Raw genomic sequence first — 20,958 nt, forward strand, 5'->3', positions numbered from 1 at the left:
TAAGAAAGAAAAAATCATTTGAAACAGTTTTTGTTATCATTTTTTTTCTCACTTGTGTTATAACCTAGGTAGCATTTGGTACTCCGAAACTGTGTATTACAGAATAAGTAGCAATTGATGTTTTTATTAACAACCTGGTTTATAATGGTTATTAGTTTAATCAATATACTTTGTATTTTACCAATTTTTTTGTTTAAACTAATCAACTTGTCTAACGATCGATTACGCCAACAACATCTATAAACTTTGAATATTTTCCCGTATTTTTACGGACTAAAATTTATAACAATGAAAAGTCTTTTCGACTGTCAACCCGCTGGATATTTAAAGGGCCATTAAAAGACCTTGGAATGCTTGTAGAGAAGACAACTCTCTCTCTCTCTCTCTCTCTCTCTCTCTCTGACTTTGCTGTTTGAATGTAAAGTGAATGGGCAAGAACACTGCTCGAACATCCAAGTATGGACCGGCGGTACAGCTATTGATAATTGCAGGTGCTATTGTGACGCCATTTTTAGCTTTCAACTTGATGGATTTGGAGCTTTTTAGCGTCTTCAAAACCATGTTTACCACCTTATTCTCTTCAATCAAGCCATGGTTATGTCCACCTTACGTCTATCTACTCATCAACTTCATTATATTCTTCATCGCCGCATCGTCTTCTATCCGTTCTTACAACCCCATCGTTTTCAACCCGCCGACAACTGAAACTGATGATCATCAGTACCAATCCTTGATCACAGATGAGTCCTTCATCCAAACTTCCCTCGTTTGCCAAAGTATTGCAGTATCGTTGGATGATGATCACGTAAACTTTGATACGTTAAAAGATCCAGTACATGTACATGCTGATGAAGGAAGATCAAAAGAGGGAGAGGTGGCATCGGAAAGTACTGTGTTTGACAAGAGGGAATTAAGAAAGTCGAAGACGTTCCATGAGGGTGTGTCGAGGCCGAGAGGTCGGAGGGAGAGGTATGTGAGGATCCTGAGCCAAGAAGAATTGGATCGACAAGTAGAAGCCTTCATCTACAGGTGTAAACAAGACACCAACACTTCAAACGTCAACATTCAGAAATAATCACAATCATATCACGGTTTGGGTTGCAGTATTTTTATCTGCCAAATTCTCGATCCTATATTCATCTTGTATTGACTATTTAGTATTGAGTTCTTAACTGTATGAATTACGTTTATAACCATATCATATATTCATATATTTTATGGCATATTAGGTACTTACCTGATGAATTTTACAGAATTTTCATTGGTTATTTTGCAAAACAAATACAAGTACAGTAGTTATAATCAGCCGTTGCGACATACTTTATTAGTACTTTATAATTTAAGAAATTTAATAGTATATAGTTATTGTTTGATCAAGATACAAATATATTTTATGGTTAAAAACTTATTCACGCGTTCTCTTTGTTCTAGATTATGATAAAGTGTCATGATGAATGCTATTTACCTTTAAAAGGATATTAATCATGAAACATAAAGCATGCGTTGTATTTGTATCAAAGGAAGTGACCTTAGTTGTCTATGTCCTGGTCCGAGAAAACCAGATTGGATTCACTGGAGCATGATGGGGCCCAACCGTACAATTGGCCTAACTTGAGAGCTGACTAGCTGAGCCTACTTGACTTAATGACTTCCCTTTCAAATTAACTTTCAAACCAAGACCAGTGTTTAAGTATTGGGCTGTGACTAGTGACTACGACTGGGCTGGAGCTGGAGTCCAATTTCTACAAATATGCTACGTACTACCGTTGACTACACAATTTGTCAATTCGATAACAAAAAATCATATATTTTAGGTGTATCAGTGTTGGTATAAAGGTGTTGTCAGCCTTTAGTTTAGGATGTAATATATAGTAATAAGAATTATGTATATTGACGGTTTAAAAAAAATCTACATTATTTTATTTATCTATTTAATGTACTTTTTGTTTTTCTTGTGTTTATCTCAACATTAAATGTGAACTAGAGGAAAATTGATTAATTTGGTGGCACTAAATGGTCTAAGACATGAATAAAATGACTAGTCTCGGACTAGTCCTGAAAAAAATTAGAAATAAGACAAAACTGCAAATTCGGTCCTTGTGGTTTGCAAAAATATTTGGATGGGATCCAAAAAGTTTTCAGCTTGCATAGAATGTCCAAAATCAAGGTTTTCTGGGTTTTTTGTCCTAAACTTAAGATATTTTTTGTAGTTTTGGTCCATGGAGCACTTGAATTGACTGTTTTGCCCTTTAAATTTCTTTTTTGTATTTTTTTATATTTTTATTTATAAATATTAATGTAAAAAAGGTATAAAGTTGGCTCAGACCATGTCTCTCTCTCTCTACCCACCCCATCGGAGCCCTCCCCCTTCTCTCTCTCTCTCTCTCTCTCTCTCTCTCTCTCTCAAAAAATAAAACGCCATTGTTGGACTTGTGTGCTTCTTTCTTGCCTGAAAATAAAAACAAATCCACATAAACCAAACACATACACATACATTCCAGATTACCCATCGTTTCTCTCCAAAAGCTCCTATTAAAAAACCCAGATATGTGAGAAAATAGAGAGTTGTGTTCCATCTGGGTTTTGTTTTGAGGTTGTGAAAAAGTCCAACTAAACACAATCATCAACAACACCAAGTTCCCCCGACTGATGAGTCGATGATGAGATGATGAACTGGTAACGCAGGCGTCGATGATGAGATGATGAACTAGAATATGAGGAATGCACACTAATTCCCCCATCCCTTCTTCTTCTTCTTCTTCTTCTTCTTCTCACCTGCAAGCACCGTTTATGAGTTTAAGTTGTCAGATTTTTCTTTTGCTCCATCAGTGCCGCCATCATCATTGCTACTTCTTTGAATCGGAACCCTAACCTTTGGTTCAACACAGACTTACGTAAGGGATTCCATATATGTTGTTCATCATCGGACAGCCACCATCAAAGAAATTAGGGCTCTTAAGAAGAAAGGGTTGATGAACAATATAAATCGAAGCATATTTCCACAAATAATTGAAGTTTTGACATCTGGGTTCAACACACACATTGAAAAACTGAAAACACACACACACACACTCGAGAAAGACAAAAATGGTGTAAATTCGGTTGAAGAAAAATGAACTTGTGTGTGTTTTCTTTCTGATTTGCGGGTCATGTTTATGATTGCGGTGGTCGACGGTGGGAAGAAGATGATGGACCTGTAGGAAGAAGATGATGGCTTCAGGTGGTGTGTCCATAGAGAGAAGATGATGGACCTATGGGAAGAAGATAATGGAGTAGTTGGGTTTTTTGGTATTGGGATGAGAGAGAGAGAGAGAGAGAGATAGAGAGAGAGAGAAAAAAAAGAGGGGGGGTACCGGTAGGGGTGGAGTGGGGGTCTATCTTTTTTGTTTTTTATTTTTATTTCATAAAGTATTAAAGTAAATAAGAAAAGAAAATACAAAACTGAAATTAAAAGGGTAAATCGGTAATTTCAAATTTTTTACACCAAAAACCCAGAAAACCTTGATTTTGGACCTTCTGTGCAAGTTGGAAACTTTTTGGACCCCATCCAAATTTTTTGCAAACCACAATGACCAAATTTGCAGCTTTGTCGGAAAATAATAAGTATGGATCCTCTTTGTTACATGTAAACACAATGTATATCAATTATTATTATAACTAATAAAATTTTATTTGAAAAATAACAGTAAAAGTATATAAAAACACAAATAAGATTAAAATAACAAAATATTGTTCACTTCCTTTTCCGGGAACTGATTCGTACACAACAAAATTTTTCCATACACAACAATTTGTGTATTAAAGTGTTGTATTGTACAACTCCATAAAACATAAATTGTTGTGTATGGAGAAAAATTATTGTATACAAATCACTTCCATTTCCTAAAAGAAAAATTATAATCTACTTAATTTCACGATTTTTTTTGAAAAACAATGTCATTTCATCATATAAAAATAATATTGTAATTTATTTAATGATTTCCTATATTGAATAAAAACACATTTGACAAAATAATGAAAAATAGAATAAATAAAAGGAATGTTATTTCTAATGATTCATTCTATTTTGTTGGACAAAAAGAATTAACAAAATTAGCTTGTCAATGATTCTTTACTTTGTCGTTTCTAAATATATTAAGATTGAGTTTAAACTGTATATTCTTTTAACATCAACCATTTTCACTTGTAGAAAGAACACTTGCTGTTTTAACACTAACACCCTGTTCTCAAGTTTTTTTTAACAAAGGAAAGGAAATTATTAAGAGTGAAACCAGTCGAAAACCTTGTTCTTAAGTTTTGTTTTTAATGAAAGAAAGGGATGGAATGGAGATGAAAAAAGAGGGCTTTTTTTATTAAAAATCGTCGGCCCAAAATTGGGAAGGAAACAAAAAAATTGACAATTTTTCCCTTAACCTTTTATCTTCAACAATACGCTTCACTGATCAGATACAACCATCATCTACTTCATTCTTCTCAACAGAGCCTTCATCGACTTTGTAACACCTGTTCCAAGTATGGATTAAATTATATCATTTTTAGGGTTTTGTGCATGGACTCGGCGAGTTGGGTTGCTCCAACTCGTCGAGTAGAGACTGTTAGGGGACACAGGGTTTGGTTACTACTCGATGAGTCGGAAGGCCCCGACTCGACGAGTAGGAGCTGTAAAGAGAAACCCTAATTTTTAGGGTTTGCACCCTATTTAAAGGACTTATTGTGCCTCTTGTGGCCTCCCTTATCACCCTAATATCCATAGAAGATCCTAGATCGACCTTGACCTTCTTGAGTGAGAGAAAGATCTTTTGTGAGTGATTTTGGGGCAATTGTGAAGGATTCTAGAGCTTAAAGAGGAATGAGCAAGGACAGGAGCAGTAGATCCAACATTCACTCTGTCTTGGCCATCATTGTGAGGTATAAAGTCGTCACCTTGATCTCTAGTTAATTAGATCCCTTTTCTTGGAAGTAAATGGCCATTTTTGGTGCAAAATAGAGTCAAACTTGGATTTGGACTTATCACAAGGATATGGTTCCAGATCTGGACCTCTCTAGGTCCCCAATGACATAAAGTTTCTCACTTTATGCAGCCTAGCCCCTTTCCATGCACAAAAACCTTGTAAGAAGCCTAGTTTTGATGTTTTGGCCTTGGAGAGCCTTGCATGCACGTAAAGTTTGCAACTTTACGTGGTATCTGCACTAAGGGAGTTTGGATCTAGAGTTTGTGTGACATCCCCTAATTTCTTGGCCAAAAAATACCGATTTAATTTATGCTTTTAAAATAAAGTCAGAGAAATCCTTTTTAAAAGATGTTGCGGAATTGGTCCCCAAAACAAAACATGATAAAAGTTTATCAAAATCTTTCTTTAAGAAAGTATATATTTTCCTTTTATATCAAAACCTCGGGATGTCATGTTCCGATACAGATCAAAAGCATAAACAAGACATTATAAGCCTTACAACAGTTATTTACAACTACTGGCCTATAATCCAAAAATCTCTCATCATCATCCGACTATGCTCGGGGTCCACTACCTGTAAGATAAAAAGCTGAGTGGGTCAGGCTTGGGAGCCTGGTGAGCATATAGGGTTTTCAACCCACAATAAATAAATTTATTAATTTCATCAAACAACAATAACTCGATTACCCATTCCCGTTATCCTCACCTTACGTCCCTAAAACAACTATCACAAGGGACCTAGTCTAAGGATTTTCATCGGGGCGACAACACTGCTTTGGGGGTTTCCCAGTAATTTATGTCAAATAAGGCAACCATGTGGGGGATGGAGTACAACAAATGAACACCCAAGCTCATTAACACCTACAGGTTGCGAGCCTGCCAGCGTTCCACTGGACTGTCTAGAAAAGTCTGTGATCGTCATCCATAATCTGCTAGATGACTGGATCACAATAACATCGAGGCCTCTCATCATTTTAACACACATCGGCTATTTCGTCTACCCATGTTTTACCCAACATATTTGTAGATAAAATACATATACAGTTTAAAACTTGTATAAAACATCTATGCAACAGTCACCTCAATTAAACAATTAATATAATTACACATAGCATGTATTTTATAGAAATACTTCATATCTAGGTGTAAGATGAAGGTGACTACACATTCACCTGATTTAATGATAATCGGGCAGCACTTCGTTTCCTAAAACGATCGTTTCTAATAAAACCGGGAGTTTTATTGCGAGGGTTGGGCTTCAAAACCGAAAAGATAAGTTTCTCGGGCTTCTCGGGCACTTCGGGACGTGTTTCGGGTGTTTGGTATAATATCGGGGCTTTGGGGGAAGTTGGAATGAAATAAATATGGGTTTAGGGGTGTAAAATGTCAAATTTCCAAATTATCCCCGGGAGGTCTCGCACCCTTCTATTTATAGGGGCGAGGCTTCTGATCGGACGGCTGAGAGGACTCCACGCGGCAGCAGATCCGAAGAGAAGGCAGGTGGCTCGCACGTGCGAGGGTCCAAGTGTGGGCTTCTGATTGGACCGAGGTCTAGGTCCGAGGTTCGGAGTCGTGGCACACCATGCGAAGGTCGGACACGTCAGGAGAAGGCACGCGTCGGACCCCTACTGGACCGCACTTCGGATGCGAGGGAATGCGACACGCCTCGCCAGCTGGCTTCGGTGACTCAGCAATTTTGGACACGTGGCGCGTTATGAGCGAGGGTGACGTGGTCGAAGTCCCACCATGCGAAATTTCTCGGATTTGACATTTTTTTCTCGATTTTTTTGTGCCAAAACTTCTAAAATCCATAACTTTCGCATACGAGCTTCGTTTTTGACGTTCTTTATATGCACGCGTAGGTAAAATTACGCTCTACAACTTTCGTTTAGACTTCGTCGTCTCGTTTTGACATTAATTTTAATATGATTATTTTTAACATACCGGGACAGGAAATCCGTTAAAAATTCATAACTTCTTCATCCGACGTCCGTTTTCGTCTGTCTTTTTACCGTTGTACTACTATTGACGAGACCTTCGATTCTTATTTAGGTCGTGTCGGCTAAAAATCACTCGATCTAAAATTCGAGTTTTTAGTTGTCTACTACTAAGCTGAAACTTAGAAAAATCATAACTTCCTCATACGAAGTCAGATTTGGGCGTTCTTTTTATACATACTCTCGGTTTAACGAACACTACGACTTTCGCTTAGATCACTAAGGCTAAAAATTAGTTTATCAAAAACTCACTTTTTACGTCATTCGGCACCGTGCCGGTTTTGTCGCGAAACTTCGACATGTCATAACTTCTTCGTTATAACTCGGATTTCGGTATTCTTTATATATCCGGAACCCTTGTCACGACCACTACAACTTTCTTAATAGATATCGGCTTTATCTAATATTTATTTTCGACGCTCATTTTTATTCTTAATTAATTAAATCCTAATAATTAGGCATAAAACACATAATTCACATAATATTCACATAATTCCTTTTCATTTCTTCAAAATCAGTTACAAAGGTTAACCTAGACTATTATGTCAATATTAATGCCTAGCCTAGAAACACGGGCGTTACAGTTTGGGACCTTAGATCCCACTGTAAAGGGTTGAACTTGGAAAGGATTGAAGGAACTCGTCGAGTCCCTTAGCTAACTCGACGAGTCGGGGTAGGATTTGCCCGTTTTTGAGTTTCTGGGTGAGTGCAGTGAAGGACTAGGGTTTTGGTGCGTTTGGACATTAGTTTTCTGGACACATGATGAACTCGACGAGTCACTAGGGTGACTCGGCGATTCGAGGTGGGACTCAATGGAATGGACTCGGGAGGAACTCGACGAGCTAAAAAGGTAACTCGGCGAGTTAACGAGTCATACAGATAACTCGACGAGTTGCTGGATGCACTCGACGAGTTGAGGTCAACAGGGACTGTTGACCTTGAGTTTGACCAAGGTTGACTTTGAGGGTAATTATGGGATCATGAAAACTTAATCACATGATGGTTATAAGCAGTTGAGGAGGAGGAGTGCGTGGGACATACCTGATTCTAGCTTGTCAGTTCAAAATTCGAGAGGTGAGTCTTCTCACCATACCAATGGGTCTAAGGCACCAAGGTCGGCCCATTTTATGTTATGTGGATTGTTGTTTGATTATGCGTTATGTTAGTAACATTTGCATGGAAGACCCCAGGGGGGGTTCCCGTGGCAGTAGTCTGAGACCACGTGGGGGTTCCTGTGACATTTGGTATAAGACCTTGGAGGGTTTCCATGGCATCCTAGTATAATTGTATGTGTAGTTTGCATTATGTGTGTTGCTTGGTAGTGAAGACCATGTAGGGGTTTCCATGGCGGGAAGACCATGTGGGAGTTCCCATGACAGGCAGTTAAGACCACGTGGGGGTTCCAGTGGCACTAGGTGTAAGACCCTAGAGGGTTTCCATGGCTTCCTTATATGTTGTATGCATGGCTTATGTGATATATGTAGCTTTTATAGCTAACTTGATATGTGTTATGTGGATTGAGTGTGGGGTATGCTCTGGGGGACTCACTAAGCGTTAGCTTATAGTTTGTGGATTTGTTTCAGGTACATCTGAGCCCAAGGGCAAGGGCAAGGCTTGATGGTGTGGTGTGCACTCTCTCTCTGGCATTTTATGGGACTCTCTGATGTTTGGAAATAATATTGTTTTGGATATGAATTTGAAATCAATTTTATTGGGATTTCATATTTATAGAAAGGTGTTTTGACTAATTAAAAATGAAAATTTTCTTTTGAAAAATTGGGTTGTTGCAAGTTCGTATCAGAGCCTTGGTTTGAGAGATTCGGGGCACACTCTCGGGTGTGTCAAGACTCAAACTAAGGAAATGGTAAAAATTGTTTTCAAAAATAAAATAAAAGTTAAAACTTTTAAAGTATGGAAAAGAGGAGAGTGCAACGCGCGTGATCGGCCGAACCAAGTAAGTAGTTCCCCAATATGTTAGCCATGTTATACTGATATTTGAGCTATGATAATCGTATGTAACTTGCTATGTGTATGCTTTTAAAATTGTATACGGTTAGGAGCCTATAGCCTTAGAATGATTGATTTGGCCTTATTTTCTGTTCCTTGTTTGGTTGTGGTCCTAGGGTAGAATCTCTTATTCGAAAGTCTATTTGATCCTTTTCTGTGTATAATTTGCATGCATAAAGGCAACCTATTAGGATTCATCTGATTGATGTGAGTAGAGCAAATGTTAGGACAACCTGGGATTTGAGATATGTGGTAGTCTATGGGATATGGTTTATTTTGGGACGAATTGGAGTTATTAGGTAGAGCCTTGGGGAAAGGTACAGATAGGTGTGGAAGGTAGTATTGGGCCCGTACTACTGTAAGCACAAGACCTGTACCCGAGCCAATGTTAGATCTGACAGCTCTAAGGAGGACCGGTGTGGGAAGATCCCCCTATATAGATATCCTGATTATTATGGTTTATGATATTTCAGTTCAGCATGGTGGTGACACGATTTGGGACAGGGGGGATCAGGATCAGGATCAGGATCTGGATCCGGATCGGGCAGCGGTGCAGAGTCCATAGATGATACGTTGCGTGAGACCATTGCACCCGAGGTTACGAAGGGCATCCTTGACGCGACCCCAATGATCTTTGGGACGGTCACGGAGTGAAACAACCCAAAAACACGACCCAAAAATTTTTGTTTCAACATTACTAAAAATCACAACATCAAATGTCATGTCATAAAAACCATGGAACATGTATCTCAAAAGTTATAAACCATGTATCAAATCAGAAAATGTGTCAAATCATATCAAACTATCAGAGTGAACTCCCAGGATAAACTGAAGTTGTGGTGTGTGCCATGCCATCATCCCGAGCTCTTCCCCTTGCTAGCGGAAGTACCTGAAACTGTAAGCACAAAGCTTAATGAGTTCCCCCAAACGACCCCATACCATACAATAACATATAAAACAACTACTGGGCCTTGCCCCCTGCATCGGACCGAAGTCTGGAAACTGCATCGGACCGAAGTTCGGAACTAACCAGGGTCGTGCCCTCTGCATCGGACCGAAGTCCGGAACTGCATCGGACCGAAGTCCGGAACTAACCAGGGCCTTGCCCTCTGCATCGGACCGAAGTCCGGAAACTGCATCGGACCGAAGTTCGGAACTAACCAGGGCCTTGCCCTCTGCATCGGACCGAAGTCCGGAAACTGCATCGGACCGAAGTCCGGAACTGACTGAACATAACATAGCATAATCACAACTACTGGCTTAAACACATATACTGCATACTGCATCGGACCGAAGTCCGGAACACATAACACAAAGACATGCTTGAATCACAGAGACCTCAAGCACACTGGACTACTGCATCGAACCGACGTCCGGAACTACTACTAACTAAACGGGCCGGCATTGTGGCCGTAGACCCGTTCCTACTGAAAGGAAACTCACCTCGTAAGCTGGATGGTGAAAAAGCTACTCGGGAACTGTCTGCTGCTGCTCCGGTATCTCCCCGGCTACAATTCCCATAAATACACTCGATCAAATACTGATAACTAAACTGAGGGTGAAATGACTATTTTACTCCTGGTCAAAGTCAACTTCCTGGTCAAAGTCAACTTCCTGGTCAAAGTCAACTGCCTGTTGACCTGACTCGTCGAGTTGGGCCGCCAACTCGTCGAGTCCCTATCTTTTCCTCCAAATCTCTATACGCTTCTACTCGCCGAGTTTTAGCACAGACTCAACGAGTTCTTACTCGAAACAAATACTAAGTCTGTCTTCATCTGACTCGCCGAGTTGTATGAACAACTCGTCGAGTCCTCCTTCATCCTATGAATGTGTCCAGTCTACGACTCGCCGAGTTGTATGAACAACTCGTCGAGTCCGTTCTTGAGGCAAGAAGATTGCCTTGGACTCGCCGAGTCAGGGCGTAGACTCGCCGAGTCCCTCCATTACTGAGTTCGTGACCCAACTCACTGAGTCCACCTCCTACTCACTGATTCCACTCGTAATAACTCAAAAGGGGAAAATCGGGGACTCGCGACTCGACTCGTCGAGTCTGATGAACAACTCGCCGAGTCCCTTGCATGCAGAATCTATACAGTCGATTCTAATCAACTTTAGTGCATCTAATTCGTAGATCCAAGCTCCTGGGACTATCTGAACACGTAAAGTTGCTAACTTTACGTGTAACTAAGATGAAATGAAGCAATAACACTCAAACTTTGCTCTTAAGGAGGGTTACTTGACTAAAACGAAGCATGGCTGCCAAAAGGTGGTCTCCTTGGGCTTCTGGAGCTCAAGAGAGGCTAGATCTAAGGTATGACCCGATCACAAGGCTTATCACAAAGGATTTGGGGTTTTTGAGCTTAAAACCAACAATTTAGGGACAAACTAGATCTATTAGCATAATAACCAAGATGGAAGCTTTATTACCAGAAAGGATGACCAAAGAGGAGTGTATTCTGGATCTACTTCTTCTTCCTTGAGTTATTCTACCTTTTCCTTCTTTTCCTTGCTCCAAAATGCACCAAAAGTTACTTTATGAGGTAAAGATCACTCACACACACACACAAGGAGGCTAGGGTTTCGGGAATAAGTCTCTGGGGAGTGAAGGAGGCTGGTTTTGGGGCTATAATGACGTTTAAATAGGGTGCAAACCCTTGAAATTAGGGTTTCATCCAGACTGGCAGACTCGTCGAATCGCCAACTTAAACCGCGTGCAAATCCCGTCTCTACTCGACGAGTCGGGCTACTGACTCGTCGAGTACCCCTTAAGAAATGAAAATTACTCTATTTAAATTACATACCAGAAATGGGGTGTTACACGGAGGGCATGATGGAGATCATGGAGGAGAGGCTCAGGTCATTCAGAGCCGAGATTGTTGCGGGCCATATCGGGGCCCGAACTCCCTCGTTTCGGGAGTTCAAGGCGTGTGGAGTGCCGGAGTTTTTCGGGGTCAGGGACCCCATTATGAGCCGACGCTGGGTGGAGGACATCGAGAACGCCCAGCGCACGAGTTCTTCCCCGGACGCGGAAAAGGTGGGATTTGCTTCATGTATGCTGAGAGACAGAGCTCGAGACTGGTGGGGCGAGGTGACTAGTCAGGTGTGAGCAGACGGTGTGGCTGAGATGACATGGGCCAAGTTTGTTCGGCGATTTGACTTGGAGTTTGCACCTGCTATTGAGGTACAACGGATGGTGAGGGAGTTCGAGGAGCTTCAGCAGACCACCGAGACTATGGCGGAGATCACCGCCAAGTTTCGGGAGCGAGCATTGTTGATCCCACAGTATGCTACCGATGAGGACATGCGGAGAACGAGATATCATTCCATGCTGAGGGATGATATCCGAGAGTTTGTGAGCTTTACAGGTTGCAAAACCCTAAATGTGATGGTGGAGAAGGCTTGTGAGCGGGAGATGGAGTTGGACTTCCGCACCAAGCGGAAGCCTGAGCAGGCACAGGCAGCAGTAGGTCAGGATAAAAAGCCTAAGACCTCGGATTCATCCAGTAGGGGCCAGCAGGGTCGTGGCCGGTGTGCCAATTGTGGGAGATCTCATGGGGGAGCTTGTCGGGGGACGAGCCCGGTATGTTATACGTGTGGTCAGCCGGGCCACGTGAGCAGGGACTGCCCCAAGAAGGGCTTGATATATTTCCATTGCAACCAGACTGGCCATAAAAAGGCCGATTGTCCGAGGTTGCAGGGAGGGGGAGGAGCGGTGGCAGCGCCTGCGCCCACCACGATGAGGATTACTGATGGCCGCCCTGCTAAGGCGGATGCTCTAGCGGTGAAGAGCCGCACATTTCAGTTGACTACCGAGGAGGCTCGGGGCAGTGCCAGATGTTGTGGCTGGAACGTGTTTATTCTTCTCTGATCTATATTTATTTGTATTGCTTATGTGTACATTGTGCTTGTATAGGGACCTTTTTGGTCAATGGTATGTCGGCTCATGTTTTGTTCAACTAGGGAACTACCCGATCATTCATGTCTCTTGCGCTTAGCAAGAAGTTCCGAGATGCGCTGGGAACTTTGGATTCCCCGCTTGAGGTGGAGATTACAGACGACCGCACTGTGAGTGCTGTGAGGTTGTATCGGGACTGTGTCCTGAATGTGCTCGGGGAAAGGTTTCATGTGGATCTAGTTCCGATACTGTTGCGAGGACTGAAGGTGATTGTCGGGATGGATTGGTTGGGGGCCAATGGGGCCATGATCGATTGCGAGCGCCAGTTAGTGAGGGTTCGAACCCCAAGTGGGGGAGAACTAGTTATACATGGTGAGAGAGCCTCGTAGGGTCCAATCCTCTGTTCGGCTGCGAGAGATTAGAGATTTTTGTAGCAGGGATGTATGGGATTTCTGGCTTATATCTCGGATACGAGGGTTGAGACCACGACAGATGTGGGCAGTGTGCCGGTGGTAGAGGAATTTCGGGACGTCTTTCCCGAAGAGTTACCAGGGGTGCCTTCGGAGAGGCAGGTGGAGTTTCGCATTTATTTGGTGTCGGGTGCCGCTCCGATAGCAAAGGCACCGTACCGTCTAGCACCGCTCGAGATGCAGGAGCTATCTATGCAGCTCCAGGAGCTGCTGGATCGAGGGTTTATCCGTCCGAGCAGTTCCCCATGGGGAGCTCCAATCCTGTTCGTGAAAAAGAAGGATGGATCACACAGGATGTCCATTGATTATCGAGAGCTGAACAAACTGACGGTGAAGTACCGTTATCCATTACCGAGGATAGATGATTTGTTCGATCAGTTGTAGGGTGCGTCTTGGTTTTCCAAGATTGATCTTTGGTCGGGATACCATCAGATGAGGATTCGAGATGAGGACATACCGAAGACAACTTTTAGGACTCGGTATGGGCATTATGAGTTTGTGGTGATGCCATTTGGCCTCACCAATGCCCCAACAGCATTCATGGATCTCATGAACAGGATGTGTAGACCGATGCTGGATCGGTCAGTGATCGTTTTTATTGATGATATCCTGGTCTATTCTAAGACCAAGGAGCAGCATGAGCAGCATCTAAGAGAGGTATTGGAGACATTGATGGCGGGGTGGCCGTATGCCAAGTTCTCCAAGTGTGATTTCTGGATGCGAGAGGTACAGTTTTTGGGGCATATCATCAACCAGGAGGGCATTTCGGTTGATCCGGCCAAGGTTGAGGCAGTGATGCGGTGGGAAGTACCGAAGAATGCTTCCGAGATCCGTAGCTTCTTGGGTTGAACGGGCTATTATCAGAGATTTATCCAGGATTTCTCCAAGATTGTTGTGTCATTGACCCGCTTGACCAAGAAGAATGTGACATTTCGGTGGGGCACGGATCAACAGTCGGCTTTTGAGACCCTGAGACGGAGGTTATGTGAGGCTCTGATTCTAGTACTACTGGAGGGGTTATATGATTTGGTGGTGTACTGTGATGCATCGATCTCAGGGTTAGGCGTGTACTGATGCAGAGGGGGCACGTGATAGCTTACGCCTCGAGGCAGTTGAAGCCTCATGAGGCGAATTACCCCACTCACGACCTGAAATTGGGGGCAATGGTGTTTTCCCTCAAGATTTGGAGGCACTGCTTGTATGGAGTAAGGTGCACCATCTATATTGATCACAAGAGTTTGAAGTATTTGATGGATCAGCAGAACCTCAACATGCAGCAGAGGAGGTGGTTGGACATGCTGAAGGACTATGATTGTGAGATCCTATACCATCTCGGGAAGGCCAACATGGTAGCCGATGCTTTGAGCCGCAAGGCGGCAGGTTCCCCAATTGGGAACGTTTGTTTGAGGATGACCGTGATCTCTCCATTGTTGGATATGATCAAGGAAGCTCAGGTCGAGGGGTGAAGAAGGAGAATTGGAAGATAGAGCGGATTCGGGGGCAGTATCCTTTGTTTGTTAAGGATAGTCGTGGCCTTCTGACACAGTGTGGCTGAGTATGTGTACCGGTGACTGGAGGAGTGAGGAAGAAGATATTGGAGGAGGCGCACAAGTCCAAGTTCTCTATACATCCAGGGGCTACAAAAATGTATAGAGATTTGAGACTGAGTTACTGGTGGCCCTGCATGAAGCGGGAGATCACCTAGTTTGTGGAGCGGTGCTTGACCTGCAGGAAGGTCAAGGCCGAGCATCAGCGGCCTCATGGCAAGGTTCAGCCACTACCCATTCCTATGTGGAAGTGGGAAGAGATCACTATGGACTTTATTACGAAGTTACCGAGGACGAAGAGGGGTGTGGAGGCCATATGGGTGATCGTAGACAGACTGACGAAAAGTGCCCACTTTATTCCGATCTCTGAGAGTATATCCGCTGAGAAGTTGGCGAATATTTATGTGCGAGAGGTGGTGGCTAGACACGGGCTGCCAGTGTCGGTAGTCTCTGACAGGGATGTTCGGTTTACATCTAGGTTCTGGAAGAAGTTCCACGAGGAACTGGGCACTCAGCTGCATTTTAGTACGACGTACCACCCCCAGACAGATGGCCAGCACGAAAGGATGATCCAGACACTGGAGGATATGTTGCGAGCATGTGTGTTGGATTTTGGAGGGAGTTGGGATACGTACCTTCCACTGGCAGAGTTTTTGTACAATAACAGTTACCATGCCAATATCGACCGACCTCCATTTGAGATGTTGTATGGTAGGAGACATTGGTCATGGGGAGCATTGAGGTATTGCTCAAGACTACCGGGCTGATTCAGCAGGTGTGTGACCGGCTGCAGGTCGCGCAGAGCCGTCAGAAAAGTTATGCTGACCGGCGACGATCGGATCTTGAGTTCCAGGTGGGGAACTTTGTGCTACTGAAAGTGTCAACTGATGGGATTTTGTTTGGTTCACAAAAATGTTACTCATGGAATTTGAACTGAAATTGGAAAATGAATCTGTCAGGAATTTGAATCCAATTCCATATGTTGTTTGCTTGGTAGGAAATGAAATTGGAATTATTTCCCAATTTTGTTTGGTTCGCAGGAAATGACATTGAAATTCATATAAAATGACACAATTGTCTTTTTGTATGTTTTGCTTAATTTTACTTTGTTTTCTAAGTTATATGTAAACATATATTATATAAATTATTAAAATAGAAATGGAATTAGAATTAATTCTAGATTTTATTTTGCTTATAATTTCTAATTTGACTTGTCATACCTATATAAACATAATAAAACCAATAGATAAATATCAAAACTAATTTTAGAAATGGAAAAATCTTCCAACAAAACAATAAGCAAACAACAATTTTTCCAACAAAAAAATAAGCAAGCAACGTTTTTTCCAACATAACGATAAGCAAGCAAAAATTGTCCAACATAACGATAAGCAAACAATACAACAATTTGTCCAACATAGCGATACATTATAAATAGATAAACAAAATGCCAATTTAATTGGTTGCGCCCCTAGATGCAAACATAGACTCGGCTAAATTATCTCTAAATACGGTCCATTCATTTTAAGTCCATATAGAACTAATAGTATTAAAATCTTCAGGTCCAAGATCTCCAGTTCCATCGTCTCGATCACAATCATTGTCAAAAGGATCTACTTCCATTTCTTGTAAAAAGGATCTACGATTGTATGTTGTTAAACAAGGTCAGGAGATTTTTCTATTCATACAAATTCATATCATATTGAGAGTTTAATGTAATTTCCAGCAAGTAAATCTAAAACAACACAATTATTTTAAACAGATGCTGCTGTGAAAAAAAAAGATGAACAAGAACAGGAAGCATTTGTTGTTGTTCTGAACAAACAAGAAAAGAAGCCGAACGTAAACAACACAATCGATTCATTTTTTTTTTGAAATAGATCACAATCGATTCATATCACAATGATTAACATAAATTCGATTTTAACAAGCATATATTTTGAACAAGCATAGATTAAGATCGACAACAACAACGATTTTAACAAACATCCGATTAATAAAAACTGATAAAAGGATGATAAATCAATTTTCAGGAAGATAAAATGCATATATTGCGATCAACAACAACAACGATTTTATCAAAATATCGATTTTCACAATAAATTAAGAGCGGGAGAAAGAGCGAGAGTGAGAGATAACGAGATTGAGATCGACATCAACAATGATTCACTTACCTGACGGAAGAATCAGAGAAGATGAGGTTCTGTGGAAAAGCGAGGTTTGTCGGCTGTAATTCTATTTTGACGAAGAGGCTATATACGTGAGATAAGGTTTTGATGTTAGAATGGTTTCGTGGGTATAATGGTAATTTTTCACTTTCCTTGTTAGTAAGGAATTGATTCCATCCTTTTGTTGAAGGAAAGTATTTTCCCTCTTATGAATGAATGTTTTTTCATTTATGATTCATTTTCTCTCTTTAAAGTTGAACCAAACGCAGAAATTCAAGGTAATTGGAATCATTTTCCCTCGAATTCCATTCCATTCCTGCCAACCAAACATGACCTAAGGTTTAACATCAAAACAAACTAAAACATTAATGGGTACAATAATACCAAACACAAAAATCCATGAACCAAATAAGAGCAGCTTCATCTTCAAAACTTCAGCCTATATGAATCTTACCCTATATTGGAGTCTATTTATGGCTCTAAACAAACCTATAATCACCACCATTGCCATAGGGCACATTGAAGGGTCAACCCACCCAAGGAACCCACATCTCCCACCAAACCTTGAACAACTCCAAAATTGCCTACATGAGTCCAAGATATCACCTTCATTGCTTGACCTCCATAGCGGCAAATCACCATTTTTTGAGCTCGTCATAGGGGAAGCAACTTTTGTGAAGTAGAGAAAGAAGATGGGTTTGAAAAATGTAGACGTTGCAAAACATATAAAAAGGAAGGGGTTAAGTAAAATGATCAAATTGCCCTCACTTTCTTTGCACGAGAGGCCACTTAACAAATCCAATATGACAAATTGAGCCAAATGGACCATCTATAAATAGTTTTCAAACCACGAGGATATCCTTAAAGACAAAAAAAAGTTAGGGTCTAAACTTGATATTTCTGAAAATTACAGCGACCATTTATGAAGATTAGGCTTTTATATATAATAAATGTTAAATAAATATTAAAAAAATATAAAAAATAATCATAAAGGTAAAAATATCTTTTCAATTTTGGAATAAATCGAAAGGGATGAATTTCACAATGAAAATAGTTTGAAAAGGATTGTTTCCGTAATATTTTAAAAGTTTGAACCTCAATCGTAGAAAATGACAAACCACATGATCATATTTGCAGTTTTCGTCTAAATTCATTATAACCAAGGTCTCCAAGAACGATTATCTCCAAGTCCTGGCAGAAGTATTTCGTTTCCATGTCTGTTGAGATCAAACTCTCTCGATCGAATCGAACCTACCGTCCCCATGTAAGTTGCTAAACAAACTACACAACTCTACAAAATGTGCATTCAAGGGAGTTTAAATTGGTGTATTATGTATTCATCGCAGGAACCGCTTCAGGGAAAAATCATCACCAAATTTCCCTCATCAGTCTCTCACCGTGGAATCCACTTAACCGTCAATGGTTCTGTCAATTTGCAGGTTTCATTTCCTTATGCTTTTATTTGTTCATGGTGGATTTTAGATAGAAAGTTGTAAACTGTAGGAAAACCCTAATTTAACGATAATCCAATAGGTTTCACAAGTCATAGATAGGTGATTTATATATCTTTCACGAAGGTTTTGTGCTGGTTAGAGCAATTGTGATTGTTGGAGTGCGTTCATGATATACTCAGTTTTGGTGTTTAGGTTCGTGGTGGTTCTGCTGGACTCATTGAATCACTTTACGGTGTTCTGAAGCCTATTCGAATACTGTATCTCTCTCTCTCTCTCTCTCTCTCTCTCTCTCTCTACCATTGTTTACTAGTTGGTTCTGATCAAAGCGTGGGTAATGGAAAAGAGAATTCAAATAATACTTTAAAATAAATCCTAACATGGTCAAGTAAAACAAATATCTATGGATTGAAATCATGATATCCCTTAACTTTTAAGTTTCTACTACCTTCCTTGTTTAATATGTTATAAGGATGAGTGATGTTTCATTAACATTTTGACCTTAGCTCATATAAATTTGTTAATTTTTGCAATGCTGAAGGGGCCATATGTAGTGCAAGATAAAGATTGCATAAAGTGTCACTCGTTGTAGAATTATTTGCACTTGTTATTAAGCCATTTTTAACGTGTTTATTTAAAATTTCCTTATTTTTCTTTATGAAAAAAAAAGGAAGAAGAGCATTGAGGTTGAACCATGTGGGAAGATTAGTGCAGGCACAACACAGGTATTATGTCAGACAGTTAGACAAAGAGGTAGTTTTAGGTGTTGTTAAATTTTTAAAGACTGACCCATTATTTCCTTTGTGGGCGGGGAGGGGACAGATACCATTTTCTATTATTCTCAAACATAAAGAAGAGGATACCAAATTCTATGAAACTTTTCATGGAGCAAACATTAACATCCAGGTATGGTCTCTTCAAAGGTTGTTCTCCATTCCGCCCTTCAAGGCAATATTTATGATGCTATTAATCTATCTGTGATAGACAGTATCTGCTAACTGTAGATGTTGTGAGAGGATACCTACATAAATCATTGTCTGCTACAGTGGAGTTCATAATCGAAAGTGAATTAGGTATAAGTTTGCTCTTTAACTCTCTCTCTCTCTCTGTGTGAATATGACCAGTTCCATCAAATGTAATGTAATGAATTACATTTACATATACAGGCGGTCTCTCAGAGAAACCAGTCTCTCCTGAAATGGTCTTCTTTTATATCACTCAAGACACACAACGGCACTCTTTGCTTCATGAACTGAAATCAGGTTCCACTTAAAGTAAATTTTTTTTTTTTTTTTAAATTATTATTTTTACAATTCACATGTTCACCTTGTAGGTGGTTTCAAGGTATCTGGTAGAATTTGCACTCAGTGCCTTGTAGGTGATCCTTTAGTGGGAGAGGTAACAGTTGAAGCATCTGCAGTCCCTATCTACTCCATTGACATCCACTTGCTTCGTGTCGAGTCGATTATGGTGGGGGAAAAGATAGCCACAGAAACATCTGTACTTCAGACTACTCAGGTAAATTAATCTTTCATGCTTTCACATTATTAACATTTAAATATCTTCACCTTTTCTTTATACTTTATAGATAGCAGATGGAGATGTTTGCCCAAGTATCTGTCTGCCTATTTATGTCATACTTCCCCGGCTTTTGACATGTCCAACCGTGTTTGCTGGGTAAGTTGATAGGAATAATTTTCATGTTGTCAGTTGTATACTACAAATATAGATAATATGATATAACTTTTATGCAGACCCTTTTCAGTGGAGTTTAAAGTTACCATCGTTGTTACATTTCAGACAGAATTGTACAATGTGCAGCCAAAATCTGATCCCCGAGCTTTTAGAAAATGGGTATATATATATCCTTCACTTAACTAGTTATTTTGTAATCTCTTTTAATAATTAAATTTTGATTTCAGGTTGCAATGGAAAGTCTTCCTCTGGAGTTGGTTCAATCTCAGTGATCTTTTGTGTTTGAATGTGTGTCTGAATTGTCTTATATATATATATATATATATATATATATATATATATATATATATATATATATATTTTCCCGAGGTGTGTATTTGATTCCACTACCTTTTTAACTGTCTTCTGGACAATAGCTTTTTAAAAACATAATGTTTATATTTTGGTTGTGCATTTTATTTGGTGATCGGGATTTTCACCTTTATTAACAAAGGTTTAGGAGAAACTGTAACCTTTAGGTAATGTAATGGCAAACCGTAAATGCTAGTGCTTTTTGTTTTAGTTTTAATTTTTAGAAAACAGTTGAATGAGCATTCATATACTTTGTTAGGAATCTTAGGTGGCGTTTGGCGCAAAATATTTATGAAAGAATTGAAATCTGTCTATGGAATTGGAATCCAATTTCATAGTCTGTTTGGTTGGCACAAAATGGAATTGGAATCCAATTCCATATTCTGTTTGTTTGGGTGGAAAGGGATTTGGAATGATGTAAAATG

The 20,958-nt window shown here is 40.4% G+C and overlaps 1 protein-coding gene across 1 annotated transcript; it reads left to right on the plus strand.

Moving 5' to 3' along the window:
* Positions 1-18,143: 18,143 nt before the first annotated feature.
* On the plus strand, positions 18,144-20,750 carry LOC145128302 (Vacuolar protein sorting-associated protein 26). Its single transcript, XM_079063108.1, has 11 exons — positions 18,144-18,300; positions 18,383-18,475; positions 18,683-18,747; positions 19,158-19,212; positions 19,310-19,393; positions 19,476-19,560; positions 19,654-19,749; positions 19,821-20,005; positions 20,076-20,164; positions 20,242-20,341; positions 20,410-20,750. Exons 1-11 carry the CDS (start codon positions 18,250-18,252, stop codon positions 20,452-20,454), a joined length of 948 nt encoding a protein of 315 aa, XP_078919234.1. The 5' UTR covers positions 18,144-18,249; the 3' UTR covers positions 20,455-20,750.
* The last annotated feature ends 208 nt before the right edge of the window (positions 20,751-20,958 follow it).

Source organism: Lactuca virosa, chromosome 8, assembly GCF_052849685.1.
Source record: "Lactuca virosa cultivar CGN04683 chromosome 8, Lactuca_virosa_CGN04683_v6, whole genome shotgun sequence".
Classification (NCBI taxonomy): Eukaryota; Viridiplantae; Streptophyta; class Magnoliopsida; order Asterales; family Asteraceae; genus Lactuca; species Lactuca virosa.

Coding starts and splice junctions, on each gene's coding strand:
- LOC145128302 (XM_079063108.1), top strand. CDS start 18,250: ATGTCTGTTGAGATCAAACTCTCTCGATCGAATCGAACCTACCGTCCC. Junction 19,394..19,475: donor GAGCAAACATTAACATCCAG/GTATGGTCTCTT, acceptor TGTGATAGACAG/TATCTGCTAACTGTAGATGT. Junction 20,165..20,241: donor TGTCCAACCGTGTTTGCTGG/GTAAGTTGATAG, acceptor ACTTTTATGCAG/ACCCTTTTCAGTGGAGTTTA.